General features: G+C 47.0%; 1 protein-coding gene across 5 annotated transcripts in view; it reads right to left on the reverse strand.

The window, feature by feature from the left end:
- The window catches only part of DIXDC1 (DIX domain containing 1), a 79,417-nt gene that overhangs the window by 30,941 nt on the left and 29,186 nt on the right, over positions 1 to 19,290 (reverse strand). For 2 of the 5 annotated variants that reach the window (XM_005689437.3, XM_018059786.1), the window contains 6 exons: positions 17,002 to 17,131; positions 11,713 to 11,838; positions 8,795 to 9,026; positions 7,927 to 8,034; positions 2,234 to 2,346; positions 733 to 881 (listed from right to left, as the gene is read on the reverse strand). In XM_005689437.3, coding sequence (XP_005689494.2) covers positions 733 to 881; positions 2,234 to 2,346; positions 7,927 to 8,034; positions 8,795 to 9,026; positions 11,713 to 11,838; positions 17,002 to 17,131 — 858 coding nt within the window. Of the gene's footprint in view, positions 1 to 732; positions 882 to 2,233; positions 2,347 to 5,260; positions 5,745 to 7,926; positions 8,035 to 8,794; positions 9,027 to 11,712; positions 11,839 to 16,294; positions 16,452 to 17,001; positions 17,132 to 19,290 lie in introns of those variants that run through there. The other 3 variants (XM_018059788.1, XM_018059787.1, XM_018059790.1) reach the window with 3 other exon arrangements.

Raw genomic sequence — 19,290 nt, forward strand, 5'->3', positions numbered from 1 at the left:
TCATTCAGGCTAGGAACTAAGTCAAGTGGGTCAGTCGGCCTCTGGGGGAGGCTTGCTGGCACAGAAGGTGTAGGAAAAACCGAAGGGCTCAGTTGCCCTTCTCCCTGATCACTGTACCTGGGCGTCCACTTACGAACGCACCGAGGGTGAGCTAAATCCCTTAGCTAGACTCAGGTGGAGACCTGCAGCATTCCTGGCACTTACAGCCCTCCTGATGGTGAATTCCTCGGAGAAAATCTTGATTCTTCACAATTCCATTCTTTGGGAGAAGCTGCCATTGCAGGTCTGTGGCTGCAAATATGGGAGAAACCCACCCACAAAGCAAAGAGCCAGGGTGGAGGTTTGGTAGGGGAGGGTGGGTACGGCTCCCAGGCAGAACTCCTAACAGCTGTGCTGTCAACAAGCGTCCAGGAGGCCCGTTTAAGCGAACTCACACGTAAGGGATTTTTCTGCTCTTCGCGTTCTGCCCTCTCTGTCTAAACTCAGCTCTGACCTCACAGAAGACCGAATCGCTTTATTTTCAACTGATTCTACTGAGTTAAAAATAATAAACAATTGGTGCAGGAATTCCCTGGCAGTCTGGGGGTTAAGTGATCCAGGTTCAATCCCTGGTCTGGAAACTAAGATCCCATAAGCCTCACAGTATGGTCAAAAACAAACCAAAAAAAAAAAAAAAAAGAAAACCCAACAACAACTGGTGCACCAAAGACAAACAACAAGGGAAAGAGCTACCTGTAATCCTGATATCATTTTCTTGGCTTCCTCCATTTCTTTTTCCAAATGTTCTTGTTGTTCCAACAGCTGCTCTTCCCATGAAGTCTCCAGGTAGGTCCGGGGGCTGCCTGGTCTCCAGTCACGGGGTAATGGAGAGTCTATCTCCTCTACAAGAAGGGAGGAGGGAGTACAGCTCATGGTGAAAAAAACAGAGTTCAGGAGCAAGCCCTCACCGTCCTCCACGTTCAAAGGGTTGGGTCACCTGCCTTCTGCACCTGCCTCACTGCACAGGCTGGACTCTCCAGCAGGTGGGGGTGTGGGACAGGAGGAACTGGCCACTGTCTCCACTAACCCCAGGTTCCGGGGAGCAAAGCTGAACTTGGTCGAGGCGGTCCACGCTCTTCAGAACCTTAAGGATTCCCTCCCGGGAACGCTGGTAGGGGGCAGGTTTTACTCTTTACTCTAGAACTGGCCCTCCCAGGGCTCGGTCCCTCAAACGACAAAGAGAGGAACTGTCAGATGCAATGAAAAGGAGCTTCAGAGGGGAGACCTCAACTCATATTCCTTTGACCATTTTGGGAGGACGGAACCCCTTTCACATATAACGTTGTGTGAGTCACAAAAACAGGAAACAGACCGGTATAAGCAAACTCTGTACCTCCCTCTCTCCAGTTTTATTCCCCTGTCTTTACAGTCTCTTTTTCTGACTTCATTGGTAAGAATGAATATTATAATAAGCCTAATCCCTCTAGGTTGTTGTCTGATTTCATGAGACAACTATGTGTGGGACCCATGGTGCCTAGCCCAGAGCAAGCACTCTGTAAAGACCTCCCTCTCCCTCCCCAGAGTCCCCGGACTTTCTGACTCAGTAACATAACTAACTTTCTGGGTACTAATGCCAGGGCTAGATGGGGTGTGAAATAAGGAATAATTTAATTCCAGTTTTCCTTCAGAGGACTTCGGTTTCATTATCTCTCTTTCAGGCAAATAAAACTCTCAAGTCACCCACTTTGCTTCTTCCTTGCTTTCCTCTGTGTTTATCTAAGAAAAAGGAGACTGAGACAGAGGAAGGAGAAGTCTAAACAAGTAGCCTTTACACAAAACATGATGCCGACCTGCTCTCTGCTGTATATTCTCAGACACCTCCGCTCCATATATTCCTGGCCCCAATTTAAGTTACAGAAATACTGAAATTACTTGCATAATACAGAAATGATAAAAAAAACTTTTTACTTGAGCAGGCTTCTGACAGTTCCAAAGTCATCTCCTAATTTCACAGGTGGTCAGCTGTCTACACTGCCGCAGGACATCTGACAGTTTGGACAGCGGAAGTGACAATTTGTGACAGGATATGACATTCACTGGCTCTAAAGCATTAGGGCTCTCTAGAATGGACCCTGCATACACAGACTATGTGTGGAGAAGGCCAGGGAGCTGAGAGTTGACAGTCAGGACCCCCAAACTCTTCATGCCGAGGGCTGTTCCTTGAGCCACTCCAGGCAGGCCGAGAATATAGTACCTGTTCTGTTCTCTACTCCTTCGGAGGGAATAATCACGAAATCTGCCCTCTCCTCCGACTGGGTTATAACGGATTCGCTCTTTGCACTGTGGATAGGACTGGGGGAAGTCAGGCTGTGATCGAAGGAAAAAGAAGAGAAACAATTATTGCAAACAGTTGTTTAGAAGCCAACTTTCCTAATTTATTCCAGAGATGGGTTCTTATTCATCTAACTCCTACTGCCTAACACGGTGCCTGGCCCACAGTAAGAAGAAATACTTGTTGAATGAATGATGAACTTGTTAAATGAATGAAATGAATGCTGAATGACCCATCCCAGAAAGCTCCCACAACAAAGTTGCCTTTAAGCCTAATTTAATAAGAGATTTATCAAACTGATGGATAATGTAGCATTTTAAAGAACTCCACTTTTGTTTGGTTTGGCTTTTTGTTTTTGTCCTTCACTTACCACCACCTCCTCCATCATGATCCCTGGGCCCAAGTTCAGAGACTGATGGACTATGCATTTTAGTAGCTTTGGGAGCTGGAAGGAAAATATATTTCTAATACATTGATCTATCACAGACACATGCAATACCAGCAGAATAATCATGGCAGATCTGGGCTGCTCCCAAAGGCAGAGACAAGGTGAAGGGTGCCTCAAAGGGGAAAAACTGCAGAGTGTGGACAGTGCCAGGCTGAGCAAAGGGTAGCGATATATCAACAACGCTAGGATGTGATACAGAAAAGGGTGTAACATCTCAAAAGGGGATAACACCTGCCAAGGGACAATAAAGGTTTACTTGATTTACTGCCAAGAGTTATTCATATCTCTGCCACACTAATTTTTAAATTGTCAGAGGGCTTCCCTGGTGGTCTAGTGGTTGGGAGTCCACCTGCCAATGCAGGGGACAAGGGTTCGATTCCCGTTTGCGGAACATTCCACATGCCCGGAGGAACTAAGCCTGTGCGCCACTACTACTGAGCCTGTCCTCTAGGTCCCAGGAGCCGCAACTACTGAATGCCGAGCACCCTAGAGATAGTGCTTTGCAACAAGAGAAGCCACCACAATGAGAAACCCAAGCACTGCAACCAGAGAAAGCCTGAGCAGCAGCGTAGACCCAGCTCGACAAAACAACAAATAAATCTTTTTTAAAAAACTGTCACCAGAAATCTTGCAACAATTCTTAAATTCTAGTATAACTACTAGCTTTGGAAGGAATGGTTTGCATTTGGGAGGAAGCAGAATTTTAAATCTCCAGAAGCAAGTCTACAGGATATGATGGAATGCGAGGCTGACACTGCCATCTGAAGAGCCCTCTTTCTTTGCACCCACCTTGAGAACATCAGCACCAAAACAATCTCAGGGGTTGTGGGGTCTGCAGGCCCAGCCCCCTCTCAGGAATTCTTTCCAAATCCATCACCCAGACAACAGTGAAAGTGTCTTGGATTCACTGACCCACTTAATGTGCCCCTGAAGTCTCCCAGGCTAATCCTCACAGCCACGATCAGGAGTTAACATTTCATCTTCCTAGAAACCACGAAAAACAAGAGCCAAGCACAGTGGAGGCAGCCAGCGATTTCAAAAAGCTCTGAAGCAGCCTGACGACTAGTGTCTCAACCTCCTCAGTGTCCCGGGTTTTGGGATTTGGTGGGAATGACCTAGACCAGTAATACACTCTCATCCTTATCAGAACCATAGGGGAAAACAGTTGTCTTTTGCTCCTGCAAATTAAAAAAAGTGTCACTTAACAATATCTATAAATTTACAACCCAAACAGGCAGACAGGTGGAGAAAGGCAAGAAGTGCTATTTAGAAAAGGAAATTGCTCCAGGGAACTCTCTTATCCATCTCTCACCACTTAGGCAATCTAACTTCCAGGCCAACATAAATCAGCTGCTGGAAAAGCACCAGTCTAGGGCTACCATTCACAAGAAGAATAGATTTTTGCTCTTCAGGCCTCAGTGTTCACCTTCTTATAGAAATAGGGATCCGAGTGCAGAAAGAGGCCTGCACCCCAGCTGCTCCTCTTTGAGAAATGGTAAGACCACACTTTCCCAGCTGACAAGGCGCTGTGGCTGACAGATGCCCCTGCCTGCATCTGGCTGGACCACAGTGGATATGTGTGAGACAAGGGGTTGGGGGTGGGAGGAGTGGTGTGAACCTAGGATGCGGGGAAAACTGCTTTCCTGAGAGCAGAGACGCATGCTCAGCGAGATCAGCTCAGCGGCTCCCTCCTAAGTGAGCCATCTCCCATATAAGGGCAAAAGGAGGCGGATGTCTGCATACCCAGCCCCACTGGAGGAGTGGCAGAGCAGCCAAAGAAAACAACATTTCTCTTTCTTGCACTGGGGCTGCCAGTATGTGAGCCACAGAGAGAAAAACCCCTGAAACTAAACAGGCTGGGTCTAAAAGATAAAAGAAATCTGAGGAAGAAAAATCCTGAGGCACATGTCAGAGCAAGCTGCCTTCCCCAAGGAAGAACCTCATGCAAGAGAATCATACACAAACGTTATTTTAATGCTAATTAATTACATGGCTTGGGATCTCCCTGATGAGCTTAAAAAACTGCTTTATAAACAAGTAACCCCCCACTTGCCATTATAATCCTGTCAAGACAGGGAACAACTGATTACAAATCAGGTCTGACTGATACATTCCTAATTCCCACAGGTCTAACATCTCTCCAATCTTAACTTGTCAGACAAGCAGTCTCCCAGAAAAGATATCTCCAATTAAAAGTCCAATCAATTTTTTAAATGGGTACGAAGCAATAAGAGTTCTGTTATGTCCTGAAGTGCCGGCTTCAGCAGAGACCAGACGGGGGGTCAAAAGCCACTCCTTCTCCCATACTGGTTGCAGCTTCTTGAATAAATCCACTGTATTTTACAGTGCTCATCTCAGGCCCGCAAGCAGGCTGTTCTCCCCAGAACAGCGCCCCCACCGAACCCCCGCCTGTCTCTGGCCAACAGCATCCTCCAGTCCTGGCCCTGCTCCCACCCAAGCCCCCCACACACACCTCCAAAGCCCAAGTGGCTTCAGCTCACCATTTGACCTGCGTCCCGCCCATGGTCCCCCTCGTGGCTCCGGCTTCAGCAAGTCGGCTTCCCTGGGTGAAGCGGGAGGCTGAGAGTCACAGCGCTCCCCGATTCGGGCATGTCTCCCCGCGCTGGGGGCCCCCGAAGAATGACTCCTCTGGGCAGGCCAACTAGGAGAGCCGCTCACCCCGGTCCCGGCAGAGAGCAGAGAGGGCAGAGAGACAGGCGTCTCGGCCCCAGGCACGGCGATGCTCCGGGCTCCGGGGCGCGCCGTCCCGGCAGCTCAGACACTGCAGCGGCCCGGCCTCGGCGGAAACCGCCTCCCCTCTCAGGCTGCCGGCCCCCGGCAGCCGCATCCGTGGTCCCTGCGGCCGCGCGGCTCCGGGAGTGCCCCCGGGCGCAAGCATCTCAACCCATCTCCGAAAAGCCCTGCCCGCGGCTCCGGCCGAGCGGTCGAGTGCCCGGCGGGCGGCGATCCCCGCTCCGCGCCGCCTCCCGGTCCCGCCCTCCCGCGCCCTCCTCCCCCCGCTCTCCGAGCTGTCACACGCGGCCGGGCAGCGCCAGGATCCGTCCGACCCCGGCGGGCGCTCCGCGGGCTGGCCGAGCCCCCGGGGCAGAGCGGGGCGGGGCTGCGGGGCCCGCAGGCGGCCCCGGGCGAGGCGGTGGAGGCGCCGCGGGGTCGGCAGAAGCCTGGGAGGGCTGCGTGGTCCCCTCCTTCGGAGGAGCCCGGGACTGGCGGCCGTGCCTTCCCGGGCAACGAGGTCTGGGTGGGTCTAACTCGGCTCCTCGCGGGAGGGGGTTCCCCCGGAAACCAGCTGAACGCTGGTCTCCACTCCCCCCAACCTTCCCCTCGGGCGTTTCATATGTTTTTGTTTTTTTTTTTTCCTCAACTAAGGAGCCTTTTGCTTGGATCCTGAGAGGCTGGCCCAAGGTTTACGGGTCTGAGAAGCAACAGGCGAGCAGCCTGGCAGGGCTTTGCCAGGATGTCTGTCAAGGAGCAGGGGGAGGGGACCAGACGTAAGGGGCTATCTTCTGAACCACTCTTCTTTCCCGAGTCACATCCCGGGTGTCTCCTGGCCTTCACGGATCACTGCGTGCGGGTTGCGCGGAGGAGCAGGGCAAAATGTCCTGGACCCTTCTGGGTGCCAACTGAGCATCCCAAAGAGGTGAGTGAGAGGGTGGCCGAGAAGAAAACGACCGAATCAGGAAGAAGAGAAAGAGGAAAGCCAACTGTTCTCTGAACACTCTCCTAGAAAACGGTCACTGCCAGCCACTGCAGCCCGATTTCCAGCAGCCCCGAATTCACACTGTCTCATACCCTGCCCCCAGTCTTGAGTTCTGCCAGACAGGAAGGAAGCAGGTGCTCTCAGGAAAAAAATCCGGACTTTTTTTTTTTCTCTAACTCTGGCAAGCGCTATCAGTCACAGGAAAGTAAAAGGCCTGTAGCCATACAGGAAGGAATAGATCTCATTGTACAACAGAATATCTTTTGATTCTGTACCAAGTGATAGTCCAAGCAGAAGCAAGGAAAAACTGGTTTAGATTCTCAATAAAAGCACATCTACTGCTTAATGGACACAAGGTTCCCTTCTGGGGTGATGCAAATTTCTCTGAACTGGACAGAGGTGATGGTTGCGCAATATTAATGAAGGTGCTATGTACCACTGAATCATACACTTTAGAATGATTAATGGTTAATTTAACGTTGTGTGAATTTTGAAAATTAAAAAATCTATTAAATGTGAAAGTTAAAAATCAAGCAAGGTTACCAGTATATTAAAATGATGGAAAGAATTCTATTTAATTGCCAAGCAAATGAGAAAATGGCCCATCAAATTAAGATGGAATTTTATGAAGAAAAGAAATAGGAGGAAGAAAACAAAGACATAGAAAATACATACATGTCAGACAAAGAACAATTAAGCTTAACTGGAACAGACTAATCTGGGTTGATGAGAAAAAAGGTCATTAGAGCATAAATTAAATATGATTCTGCAACGAAATTAGTAAATAAGATAACAACATCTGGGGATGTGTTTACAGGAGCGTGATTTACGTAAGCCAGGAAAATAGTCTTTCTGTGCCACCATACTTGGCATTGATCAGGCTTTTATCAGCACACTGTGTCCTGTTTTGGTCTCTGCAATTGGCTCTAAGGGATATAGACAGCCTTTCAGCTACAGTCACTCACATCGCTAGCCCATTCAAATGTGTACTGATCTGCCACAATTCCCAGCCCTACAAATGAAAGCTGGAAACATTCTTAAAGCACTAAGGCAACTCTGCTCATTTCCTCTTGCTATGAGCTTTATACAACCTTCTCAGGCACAAAGACAGTGCAATGGAACTGGCTCTCATAAACACTGGCAGCTGATAAATAAATATCAAAAAGATCCAGCTGGGCGCTGACAGGTCCCAGTCATGCCCCCACGTGGACACAGCTAAGCCCTAACACTGGTATGTGGGAAATTCACAAGCATCTCACCTTGCCCTCTTGCCAGCACAAAACCACAAGGCCGTGCTGAGGGTTACCCCTTGTGAGCCACACATAAACTGAGGGAAGAGGAGAGACTTTGGTGCCTTATTGCCTGTTGCATGGGTACCTGAAGCTGCCAACCCTGAGAACCTCCATGAATTGAGGACTGTAGCGATGAAGAATCTCAGGCCACGGTTACCTGGAGCAGCTGGACTCAGACGAGGACCTCTGCTGTCCTTCATACTGCTGCACCAGGGCTCGCACGCTCCAGCATGGATTCTCAACATCCTCATCCATGCTGCTGTTCCTAAAGTCGGAGGGCACCAATAAAGGAGAGGGTGTCAGTCCTTCGGGCCCACCCACGAACTACTGATAGATGCCACTCTGGGACTGCTGTGGGTAAAAAGACAGACGAGGCAAAGCCCCTGCCTTTAAGACATTTGAAATCTGGCAAGGAAGGTAGAAAAACCAATCATTTCACCAATCTTTGCAACACCTCAGAGTCGTGCTCCCTCTCTGACACACAACCCACGAAGCATCTCCTGCCATGACTCTCTGGGATACCCAACCTTCAGGATACACACCAGGGAGAGACTCAGGGGTGAATTGGGATGGTGCTCCCACATACCTCCCAGTGCAGAAAACACACAGTGCCAAAGGAATATGTTTAAAACTCTGGGCACCAGAGTAAAGAATTACATATATGATTCCTTTACATTCTACTAAAGTCAAAATGTGCACGTGCCGTGCATGCCAAGTCACTTAAGTTGTGCCCGATTCTTTGTGATCCCAAGTACTGCAGTCCGCCAGGCTCCTCTGTCCATGGGATCCTCCAGGTAAGAATACTGGAGTGGGTTGCCATGCCCTTCTCCAAAAGTCAAAATAAACATGCCTAAAAGAAAGGTGTTTTTTTTTTCTCTTTTGGAGCACCCTCTCCAACCTCCACTCCATACTCTTTTCTGCAATGTGGGCTGTTTAGGTGATATTTCCATCTACTGCACAATCATCATTTAAGGGAAGAAATATCAGTGCAGGTCGAATTCCCATCCCCAGATTTCCATTCTTACCTCTGTCGGTATCGAAAGACATCCCGCCCAGACCGCGACATGTCATGACACACATCGGCCAGAGCAGCGGCGGCGCCCTGGGCCACAGCAGTGGCACAGTGAGGCTGGTGAGTCTGCAGGGGGGCTCTGGCATCCCGTCCTTGGCTCACTGTCCTGCTGGAGCCAGGTCTGAAATGAGCTGCCAAGGCCAGGACCAGCCTCATGATAGACTTCAGGTTGCCTTCCACGATATCTGAGGATCAGAACAGACCAAGAGGTCCTAAGAGGGAAGCGGAGTGCTGAGGAAGCACTCGGTTCCTATGCATCTGCTGCTGCTGCTGCTGCTGCTGCTGCTGCTGCTGCTGCTGCTGAGTCGCTTCAGTCGTGTCCAACTCTGTGCGACTCCATAGACGGCAACCCACCAGGCTCCCCCGTCCCTGGGATTCTCCAGGCAAGAACACTGGAGTGGGTTGCCATTTCCTTCTCCAATGCATGAAAGGGAAAAGTGAAAGTGAAATCGCTCAGTCGTGTCCGACTCTTAGCAACCCCATGGACTGCAGCCTACCAGGCTCCTCTGTCCATGGGATTTTCCAGGCAAGAGTACTGGAGTGTCTGCTAGGGAACAGGAAAGCAAGGCAGTCAAGCTCTCTGTCCTCACAAAGCTGTGTTTAATAGGGAGATCAAAGAGTTAAAGCAATGACCATAAAGTATAATAACATAAAGTGAAGTCGCTCAGTTGTGTCTGACTCATTGTGACCCCATGAGAGCCTCCTCTGTCCATGGGATTTTCCAGCCAAGAGTACTGGAGTGGGTTGCCATTTCCTTCATACCATAGGAAAAGCACAAGATTCTTTGGGAACTCAGAGAAGCATCTGTCTAGTTTAGAGGCCTCAGGGAAGGATTCCCAGACAAGGTGAGTCCTAAACTGAGGCTTGACTGACCACTAGAGGTTCATCAGATGATGAAAAAGAAGGAAAAAAGTATTCCAAGAAGAGGGAACAGCAGGCATGACGGTCTAGATGCCATCCAGTATGGGAGCCACTAGCCACATGTAGCTGTTGAGCACTTAAAAGGCAGCAGTGGTCTTAACTGAAATGTGCTGTGAGTGTACTTAGCACACACACAAAAAAACTGAATGAAAAATCTCATGAGATTTAGTATAAAAAAATAGAATGCAAAATATCTCACTGATTGTTTTTTACACTGATTATATGTTGAGCTGATCATATTCTGGATATGCATGCATGCCTGCTAAGTCACTTCAGTCGTATCCAACTCTTTGAGACCCCACGGGCTGTAGCCCGCCAGGTTCCTCTGTCCATGGGGCTTCTCTGGGTAAGAATACTGGAGTGGGACTGCCATTTCTTTCTCCAGGGGATCTTCCCAACCAAGGGATCAAACCTGGGTCTCCTGCATTACAGGTGGATTCTTTACCCACTGAGCCACCAGGGAAGCCCTCATTTTGGATACATGGGTTAAATAAAATATATTATCAAAATTAATTCCACTGATTTCTTTTTTGTAATGTGGCTATTTAGACACATTCAAATCAAGAATGTGACTTACTTTATATTTCTATGGCACACACTGGAAGAGGAACAGAAAGCAGTTTAGCGTAGCCAGAGTTCAGAGTTCAGGGGGAGAGGGGGAAAGACGAGGAGGATGAAGTGGAGGTCAGGTCAGAAAGGGCACAGTAAGCCAGAGAAAGGACTCTGGATTTTATCTTAAGGGACCTCAGGTGCAGAGGAATGGCATGAGCGTATTGTACTCTCAGAAAGATTGTTCTGGCTGCAGTGTGGAGAGCAGATGGGAGGGAGGCAGAAATGGATGCGGTTGGGACTGATTAGGAAGCGGTTGCACTTCTCCAGGTAAAAGACAATGATGTCCTGAACGACTGTTCCCTCAAAATAGCTGACTTTAATGGGCCAGATCCCCAAGCCCACTCCTCACGGGGCCTGGATCAGAGAAATATCTGACATGCTAAATTTTGTCCTAGAAAAAAAAAAAAAGAGAGAGAGAGAGAAAGGCAGACAGAAAATAACATGATGGGTCTGGTTAATGCCAGAAAATAGACGAAACTGTATTTTTTTCAGCTTCACAGCCTTTTAAATATGCAAGGTTTCCAAAAGGATTGATTGATATCTGTTACACGACATTCTCAATGGTCAGTAACTGCCCTGCCTGAATGAGCCCAACACAGAGAACACTAACAACATGGAAAGGAGGGCTCCCTCCTACCTCCATTCTCATCAGAGGCACAGGCAATCAGGCCCAGAAACTGAGGCTGAAACAAACCAGATTATAATCAGTTCCAGAGTCAGAGTGAGAGGACCAGAGAGCCTGTGCCTTCTGAGGACAGCTACATCATTTCTCCCCTGCAGCCTGCGCTCAAACTGCAATGAGAGCTGTCCTTCATCTGGCCATGTGGCTCCAGGAGAGGGCATATGCAGAGGTGAAAGAGCTTTTTGATCCTGCCTGGAGATGTCCTGTGATGTTCAAAAAAAAATTGCTATCAAATATTTTCCTTCTGGAAAACTGGATAGAAAGTAGGCTATTATGATCTGAGATAATAACTGTCATGAAACACTAGGAACACAAAAAAAAATCATCTATCTTCATGTTTGATATCTTAAACAAGATGTTCTAAAATTAATATCCAAACATTGTCATTTCTTTTCTGTTAATTTTCCTATACACACTCAAGCAAAACTTTATTCAATTAAAATGAAGAGCTTCTACCTTCACCCTGGTCTCCAAAGCACCTGGATTTTGACAATTATTCCACCCTAAGGGGATGACTTTCCTTATGTGGAAAAAGATGTGAGGTCACTGCAGTCTACTCTGAGCCCTCAGCTACACTGTGGATGGTTCTTCTGAAGGTGGCAATCCCCAGGAAAGATGAGTGTACTCAGCCACCACAGACAGAAGGAAGTACTGACCTTTAGCTGAAGTCTGGTGCATACGAATCTTTTTGGAGGCTACAAACTGTAACACTTTTTCCACATTATTCTTCATCTCTTGTTGGTTACTGGGACTCAGCTGTACCCCACTCAGCTTTTCTCCTGCTGTTAGAAGAGAGAAAATACATGAAGTTATGAAGAGGAGTACTATCACAGTTTCATAGTAGCCAGACACAGAGAGAATATTTGATGTAAACACTGACATTATCTATAAATATGTAAGGGAGTTAGGCCTTCATGTTTGTAATCCGGAAGGGAAATAGGAAAATCAAAGCATTCTGGAAGGTCTTCGAATTTTCACATCTATTCCCTGGGGCCTGTGAAGTTACTATGTGTACATTTATTCATTCAACAAATATTCACTGAGCACCCACTGTGTGCCAGGCACTGTTTGAGGCACCAGAGAAAGAGCAGTGACCAAGACATTGTCTGTCTTTCCTTTCATCATAGAGTTTATATCTGCAGGGATGAGAGATGACCAAGATAACAGATAAATGTTTGACATAATTTCAGGTAGTGGTAAGTGCTGTGCTGTGCTAGTCACGACCAACTCTTGGCGACCCCAAGGACTGGGGTCCGCCAGGCTCCTCTCTCCATGGGACTTCCCAGGCAAGAATACTGGAGGTGGGTACCATTTCCTACTCCAGCGGATCTTCCCCATCCAGGGATTGAACCCGGTCTCTTGCATCTCCTGTGCTGGCCTGCAGATTCTTTCCAACTAGCACCACCTGGGAGGCCCAGTGATACGTACTATGAGGAAAAACAAAGACGAGTAACCATGGTCTGTCTGATAACACATTTGGGCGGAGACTTGAATAAAATCAGAAGAGAAGATTTGCAGAGGTAGCATTCCAGGCTGAGGAACCGTAAGTACCAACGCCAAGGCGGGAATGAGATCAGCTTATCTGAGAAACAGCAACAAGACCCTATGGCTGGAGTGGAGAGAGCAAGGAGTCGAGTTCTAGGACAGGTAGAGAGGTAAGCAAGGCCAGGTCATGTGGGGCTTTGGCAACTAGAGCAAAAGAGCAAAGACCTTGAATTTTACTCTATATGTAATGGGCAGAAAATGCAGGCTTGGAGGTAAGGGAGTTCAGTTCAGTTGCTCAGCTGTGTCCGACTCTTTGCCAGCCCATGGACTACAGCATGCCAGGCTTCCCCGTCCATCACCAACACCCAGAGCTTGCTCAAACTCATGTCCATCGAGTTGGTGATGCCATCCAACCATCTCATCCTCTGTTGTCCCCTTTTCTTCCCACCTTCAATCTTTCCCAGCATCAGGGTCTTTTCCAATGAGTCAGTTCTTCACATGAGGTGGCCAAAGTACTGGAGTTTCAGCTTTAGCATCATTCCTTCCAATATATATTCAGGACTGATTTCCTTTATGACTCACTGGTTTGATCTCCTTGCAGTCCAAGGGACCTTTAAGAGTCTTCTTCAACACCTCAGTTCAAAGGCATCAATTCTTCGGCGTTCAGCTTTCTTTATAGTCCAACTCTCACATCCATACATGACCACTGGAAAAACTATAGCCTTGAACTAGACAGACCTTTGATGGCAGAGTAATGTCTCTGCTTTTGAATATGCTGTCTAGGTTGGTCATAGCTTTTCTTACAAGGAGCAAGCATCTTTTAATTTCATGGCTGCAGTCACCATCTGCAGTGATTTTGGAGTCCAAGAAAATAGTTTGTCACTGTTTCCACTGTTTCTCCATCTATTTGCCATGGAGTGATGGAACCAGATGCCATGATCTTCGTTTTCTGAATGTAGAGTTTTAAGCCAGCTTTTTCACTCTCCTCTTTCACTTTCATCAATTCTCTTTAGTTCCTCTTCACTTTCTGCCATAAGGGTGGTATCATTTGCATATCTGAGGTTATTGATATTTCTCCCAGCAATCTTGATTCCAGCTTGTGCTTCTTCCAGCCCAGCATTTCTCATGATGTACTCTGCATATAAGTTAAATAAGCAGGGTGACAATATACAGCCTTGATATACTCCTTTTCCTATTTGGAACCAGTCTGTTGTTCCATGTTTGGTTCTAACTGTTGCTTCTTGACCTACAGATTTCCCAGGAGGCAGGTAAGATGGTCTGCTATTCCCATCTCTTTCAGAATTTTCCACAGTTTGCTGTGATCTACACAGTCAAAAGCTTTGGCATACTCAATAAAGCAGAAGTAGATGTTTTTCTGGAATTCTCTTGCTTTTTATATGATCCAGTGGATACTGGCAATTTGATCTCTGGTTCCTCTGTCTTTTCTAAATCCAGCTTGAACATCTGGAAGTTCACACAGTTCACATTCTATTGATGCCTGGCTTGAATGATTTTGAGCATTACTTTGCTAGCATGTGAGATGAGTTACCTGACCTGCTTAATGCTTTTTAAAGTTGACTTCATGTGGACATAAATTCTGTGAAGAGGAAACAGGGAGATCTGTTAGAAAGGAAATGAAAATAGTCAAGTGAGAGATAATGATGGTTTTGGAAGAAGCTGAGAGGTGAAAAGTGAGATACCAGGTACATTTTTAATATAAAGCAAACAGCACATGTGGAGGGCTGACTACGACAGATGAGAAAAAGAGAATAATTAAAGACAACTTCTAAGTGTTCTGCTTTAACAACTGAGGGAATGGTACTGTGATGTGTTAGTCAGATGAAGGATCTCAGAGGACAGAGGCATCAGTGGCGTGAAGGAAAAGTTCTGATTAGGACACGTGAAGTGAGAGTAGCATTTTAGACATCCAAGCAGAGAAGTTGAATAGGAAGCTGATATTCACTCCTAGAACTCAAGGAAAAGCTTAGGGCCAAAGAGTCATATTTGGGAAGAGACCACTTAGGGATAGAGAATATACAAAAGAACTAAGGTCTGAACCTCTAAGGAAAAATTCCAACATTTAGAGGTCAGGAGGGCTTCCCAGGTGGTGTGGTTGGTAAAGAATCAGCCTGCCACTGCAGAAGACGCAAGAGACACGGGTTCGATCCCTGGGTTGGGAAGATCCTCTAGAGTAGGAAGTGGCTACCCATTTCAGTATTCTTGCCTGGAAAATTCCATGGACAGAGGAGGCTGGCGGGCTACAGTCGATGGGATCACAAAGAGTCAGACACGACTAAGCACACACACACACACACACACAGACACACACACAGACACACACACACAGACACACACACACACAGACACACAGACACACACACAGACACACAGACACACACACACACACACACACACACACGAGAAAGCCAGCAGAGCGAACAGGAAAGGCCAGTGAGGAAGGAGGAAGCCTTCAAGCCCACAGGATCCTGGAGACCGAGGGAAGATGTTTGGAGGAGGAGGGAGTGATCCACTGTGTCAAGTTCCGCTAAGCTGAACAAAATGAGGACTTAGCCATGGCCACGGGATTTGACAGAGCAGAGTTGTGACTTCAAGGAGAACAATTTCAGGAGCATAGTAGTAGGATCAAAAGCTCAATGAGGGCCAGCTCAAGAAAGAACGCAATCTCAAGTACTGAATTCAGAGAGATTTTCTCTATAGCCAAGTTGCAACAGAATGTAGCATTTAAGAACCTGTGTTTTGAAAAACAAGAATATACATTCATATTGCCTGTATATGCACCATTAAATATCTCTGGAAAGAATAGCCAGAAACTGCTAACACTGGCTGCCTCCAGGAAGAACAAGTAACTGGCAAGGGGACAGACAGGGGAAATGGCTTTTGATTTTCTATCTTCGTGTGCTGTCTGGATTTTCTAACTGATTATATTTCCAGGATAATCTGTTCAAATGAGTGAAAAATTAAAAGTTGAAAATTAGCTTTGGAATTAAAGTGTATCTAGGCTTGTACCTCTGCTTTACCACTATTCTTATGTGACCTTGCAAAGTTGCTTAAGGGTTTCCCTGGTGGCTCAGACAGTAAAGAATCTGCCTGCAATGCAGGAGACCTGGGTTCTGGGTTGGGAAGATTCCCTGGAAAAGGGAAAGGCTATCCACTCCAGTATTCTTGCCTGGAAAATTCCAAGGACAGACCTTTCTAAATCTCAAAAAATAAGTAAAATACTTAAATGCTATCCATTATCATAAATCAATCAAAGTAAGGCTTGATATATATGTATACACACATATATATATAAAGTGCTCCTGGGGATATATATAAAGTGCTCCTGGAAATGAGGGTAATATTATGTTTTTCAAATATTGATGATTAAGTAAAATTAAGTGTTCAATACACAGTAGCTGCTGTTACTATTATCATGGTTATTATCACTATAAGTGAATAATGAATATATGAGCTGTCTCAATGAAGTATTTCTGGACAGGCTGCCTGATGCAAGCCTGCCTTCTTACATATTACTCAAACCCACATCCTTCAAATATGTCAATGAATGTTTGAGTACCTGTTATGTGTCTGGCACTTGGTTAAGGATCGTGGAAACAAGGGGGAAAAAAATTACACTGTACCTGCTCTTAAAGAGCTCAATCTATACTGGAGAGGTAGATAAGAAGCAATTATCATTTGGTGAGAGAAGTAATAAGAGGTGTGGACAAATGCTGTGGAAATAAGGTTATGTACCATCTAATAAGAAAGACAGGCATCAACTCTTGGGCTTTTTCAACAAGGTCTTCTTATCTTAGTCGGGTCCTTTTGTTGGTAACACACTTTCTTTTTGCCTGGCTGCCACTTCTCTTTCCAGCCTCGGTGTAGACATCAGATCTTCTGGCAAGCCATCCTAGAATCCCTAACAGTGGGTTAGGTGCCCGCCCTCTGCTCTTATCTGTGCTTGCCCCATCACAGTACTAAGTACATTACTGGAAGTGACTTCGCTCTCCAGTCTTTCCAACTAGATTGGGAGACTTGAGAGCCACGACTGTGCTCCTCATCACACTCCCAAGGTTTAATGCAGCACCTGGAACACAGTGTTTACTGACTAATAAATAAATTAGTTAACCCTGGGCAAGTATCTTAAGTCCTCCCTACTTTCACTTCCATAAGACTTTAAAGAAGTAGCTCAGTCGGTAAAGAACCCGCCTGCCAATGCAGGAGACTAGGGTTCAGTCCCTGGGTGGGGAAGAATGCCTGGAGGAGAAAATGGCAATCCACTCCAGTATTCTTGCCTGGGAAATCTCATGGACAGAGGAGCCTGGCAGGCTACAGTCCATGGGGTCACAAGAGTTGGACACGACTTAGTGACTAAACCACCACCAAAAATCTGCTCTGAAGGGCCCATGGAGGGTAAAAAGGCCACGCTCTGGTTTAAGCTAGCATCAGAGTCAACCGACCGACAATCTCAATGAGATACGCCAGGATCACCCCATCCCGGAGATCTTGTCGCAGGTCCTGCACTGGCTTCACCGCTGGCCTCTTCTTCAGCTGCGCATTCACCCAGGCCACGTACGCCTGCAGCTGTTGCTGGAAAATGAAAGTGGGAGACAAGGAAAGTTGCATGTTACTTATATCCTCTTCCCTGCACCCTCTAAGGCAGCACTGGAGACTGGGCGATCTACACCCAACTTCCCAGGTGGCCCAGGGATAAAGAATTCGCCTGCCAATACAGGAGTTGCAAGAGACATGGGTTCAGTCCCTGGGTGAGGAAGATCCCCTGGAGTAGGAAATGGCAACTTGCTCCAGAATTCTTGCCCTGACACTTCCATGCACAGAGGAGCCTGGCGGGCTACAGTTCACGGTGTCGGATTTGCACACAACTGAGCAACTGAGCAGTCTCTACCCAGAGGGAGGAGGAGAAGGTTTTAAGGAAAGAAAGATGGTTAGACATGGAGGATGCTCTAAAATTCTCTGGTTCTATGCTAGCCTCCGGGATGAGCTACCCTCTGACTCGGGTGGTGGTGTGGGCAACGTGCGCAGATGAGCGTTTCGGCGACAATGACTCCTGCTTTCCTTGACTTTAGCTCTGTCGACCAGGAATAAAGCCAGGCCAGAAGCACAGCCCGTTTTCAAGTGTGATGAGAGCTGCCAGTGCCCCACTGAGCTTCCCAGGAACGATCTCTCTCGTGTCCCATGTGCACAATGGCCTGTGACATTCCTAAGAACTGATCCTGGGGAGCTAGGAATCCACAGTTAAACCGATCTCAGAACTGCCTCTCATAGCTGCTTTCTTCACAAAGAGATTTAACTGAAATCAACCTGGGATTTATCCTCCTGAGCCCATAATCCTGGGATTGCTACAGAGTTAGCTTTAATCCAGGCTTTATGTTGTCAAAGAGGATCTGGTTACCTGAAACCTGCACAAAGAAAGAAAAAGAAAGGCTAGGATGAGCAGAGTTCCTGAAGACTGGGGTCGAGGTCGGGGGAGTCTTCATTTTTTTTTTTTTTTTTTTCAGACAACACTTATGGTCCAGTACCATCAGAAACCTGTCAGACTCAGGCAGGACACATAACTCATGGCAACACTTAGATAACCTTTCATATTCCATTTTAAACAGGACTTGTATATTCAGGTGTTCATTCTGATTATTTGGGCACTAAATATCAAAATAGCACAAGAGCAAGGTCATAGTACAGGCAGCAGTTCTGGCTGATGTCTGTAGAAGCCCAAGACTCTGAACCTGAAAATTAAATTCAAGGGCTAACAGTATCAAATTATAATTTGGTTAAAGTACAGTTGATTTCTAAGCTCCAAGTACTTCCTTGATGAAATGATATCAGAAATTACTCACTGGCTGCTTCCTGAACTTAAATTAAATCTTCACTATTTTCTCTACGTCAATTTGTGGGAATAAATAAAGTCCTTTGGAAGGTAGTGCTAAGGTCATGTTCTATCAGCTACTGACAAACTGTAGGACGTGCAATGATCAGCAGGAGGTAGGGGAAAGAATCTGGTATTTATTGAGTACCCACTATGATGCCAACAAAGGTCCGTCTAGTCAAGGCTATGGTTTTCCCAGTGGTCATGGATGGATGTGAGAGTTGGACTGTGAAGAAAGCTGAGGGCCAAAGAATTGACGCTTTTGAATTGTGGTGTTGGAGAAGACTCTTGAGAGTCCCTTGGACTGCAAGGAGATCCAACCAGTCCATTCTGAAGGAGATCAGTCCTGGGTGTTCTCTGGGAGGAATGATGCTAAAGCTGGAACTCCAGTACTTTGGCCACCTCATGCAAAGAGTTGACTCATTGGAAAAGACTCTGATGCTGGGAGGGATTGAGGGCAGGAGGAAAAGGGGACGACAGAGGATGAGATGGCTGGATGGCATCACCAACTCAATGGACGTGAGTTTCAGTGAACTCTGGGAGTTGGTGATGGACAGGGAGGCCTGGTGTGCTGCGATTCATGGGGTCGCAAAGAGTCGGACACGACTGAGCGACTGAACTGAACTGAACTGAATCATGAATTAAACACTACTTTTGATGTTTTATATGTCTTTTAGTGACTCACTAATGTATCTGGAGGGCTTCCCTGATGGCTCAGTGGTAAAGAATCCGCCTGCCAGTGCAGGAGGTCTGGGTTCAATTCCTGGGTCGGGAAGATTCCCTGGAGTAGGAAATGGCATCCCACACCAGCATTCTTGCCTGGGAAATCCCACGGACAGAGGAGGGCTGACAGGCTACACCCCGT

The sequence above is a fragment of the Capra hircus genome, chromosome 15 (genome assembly GCF_001704415.2).
Source record: "Capra hircus breed San Clemente chromosome 15, ASM170441v1, whole genome shotgun sequence".
Classification (NCBI taxonomy): domain Eukaryota; kingdom Metazoa; phylum Chordata; class Mammalia; order Artiodactyla; family Bovidae; genus Capra; species Capra hircus.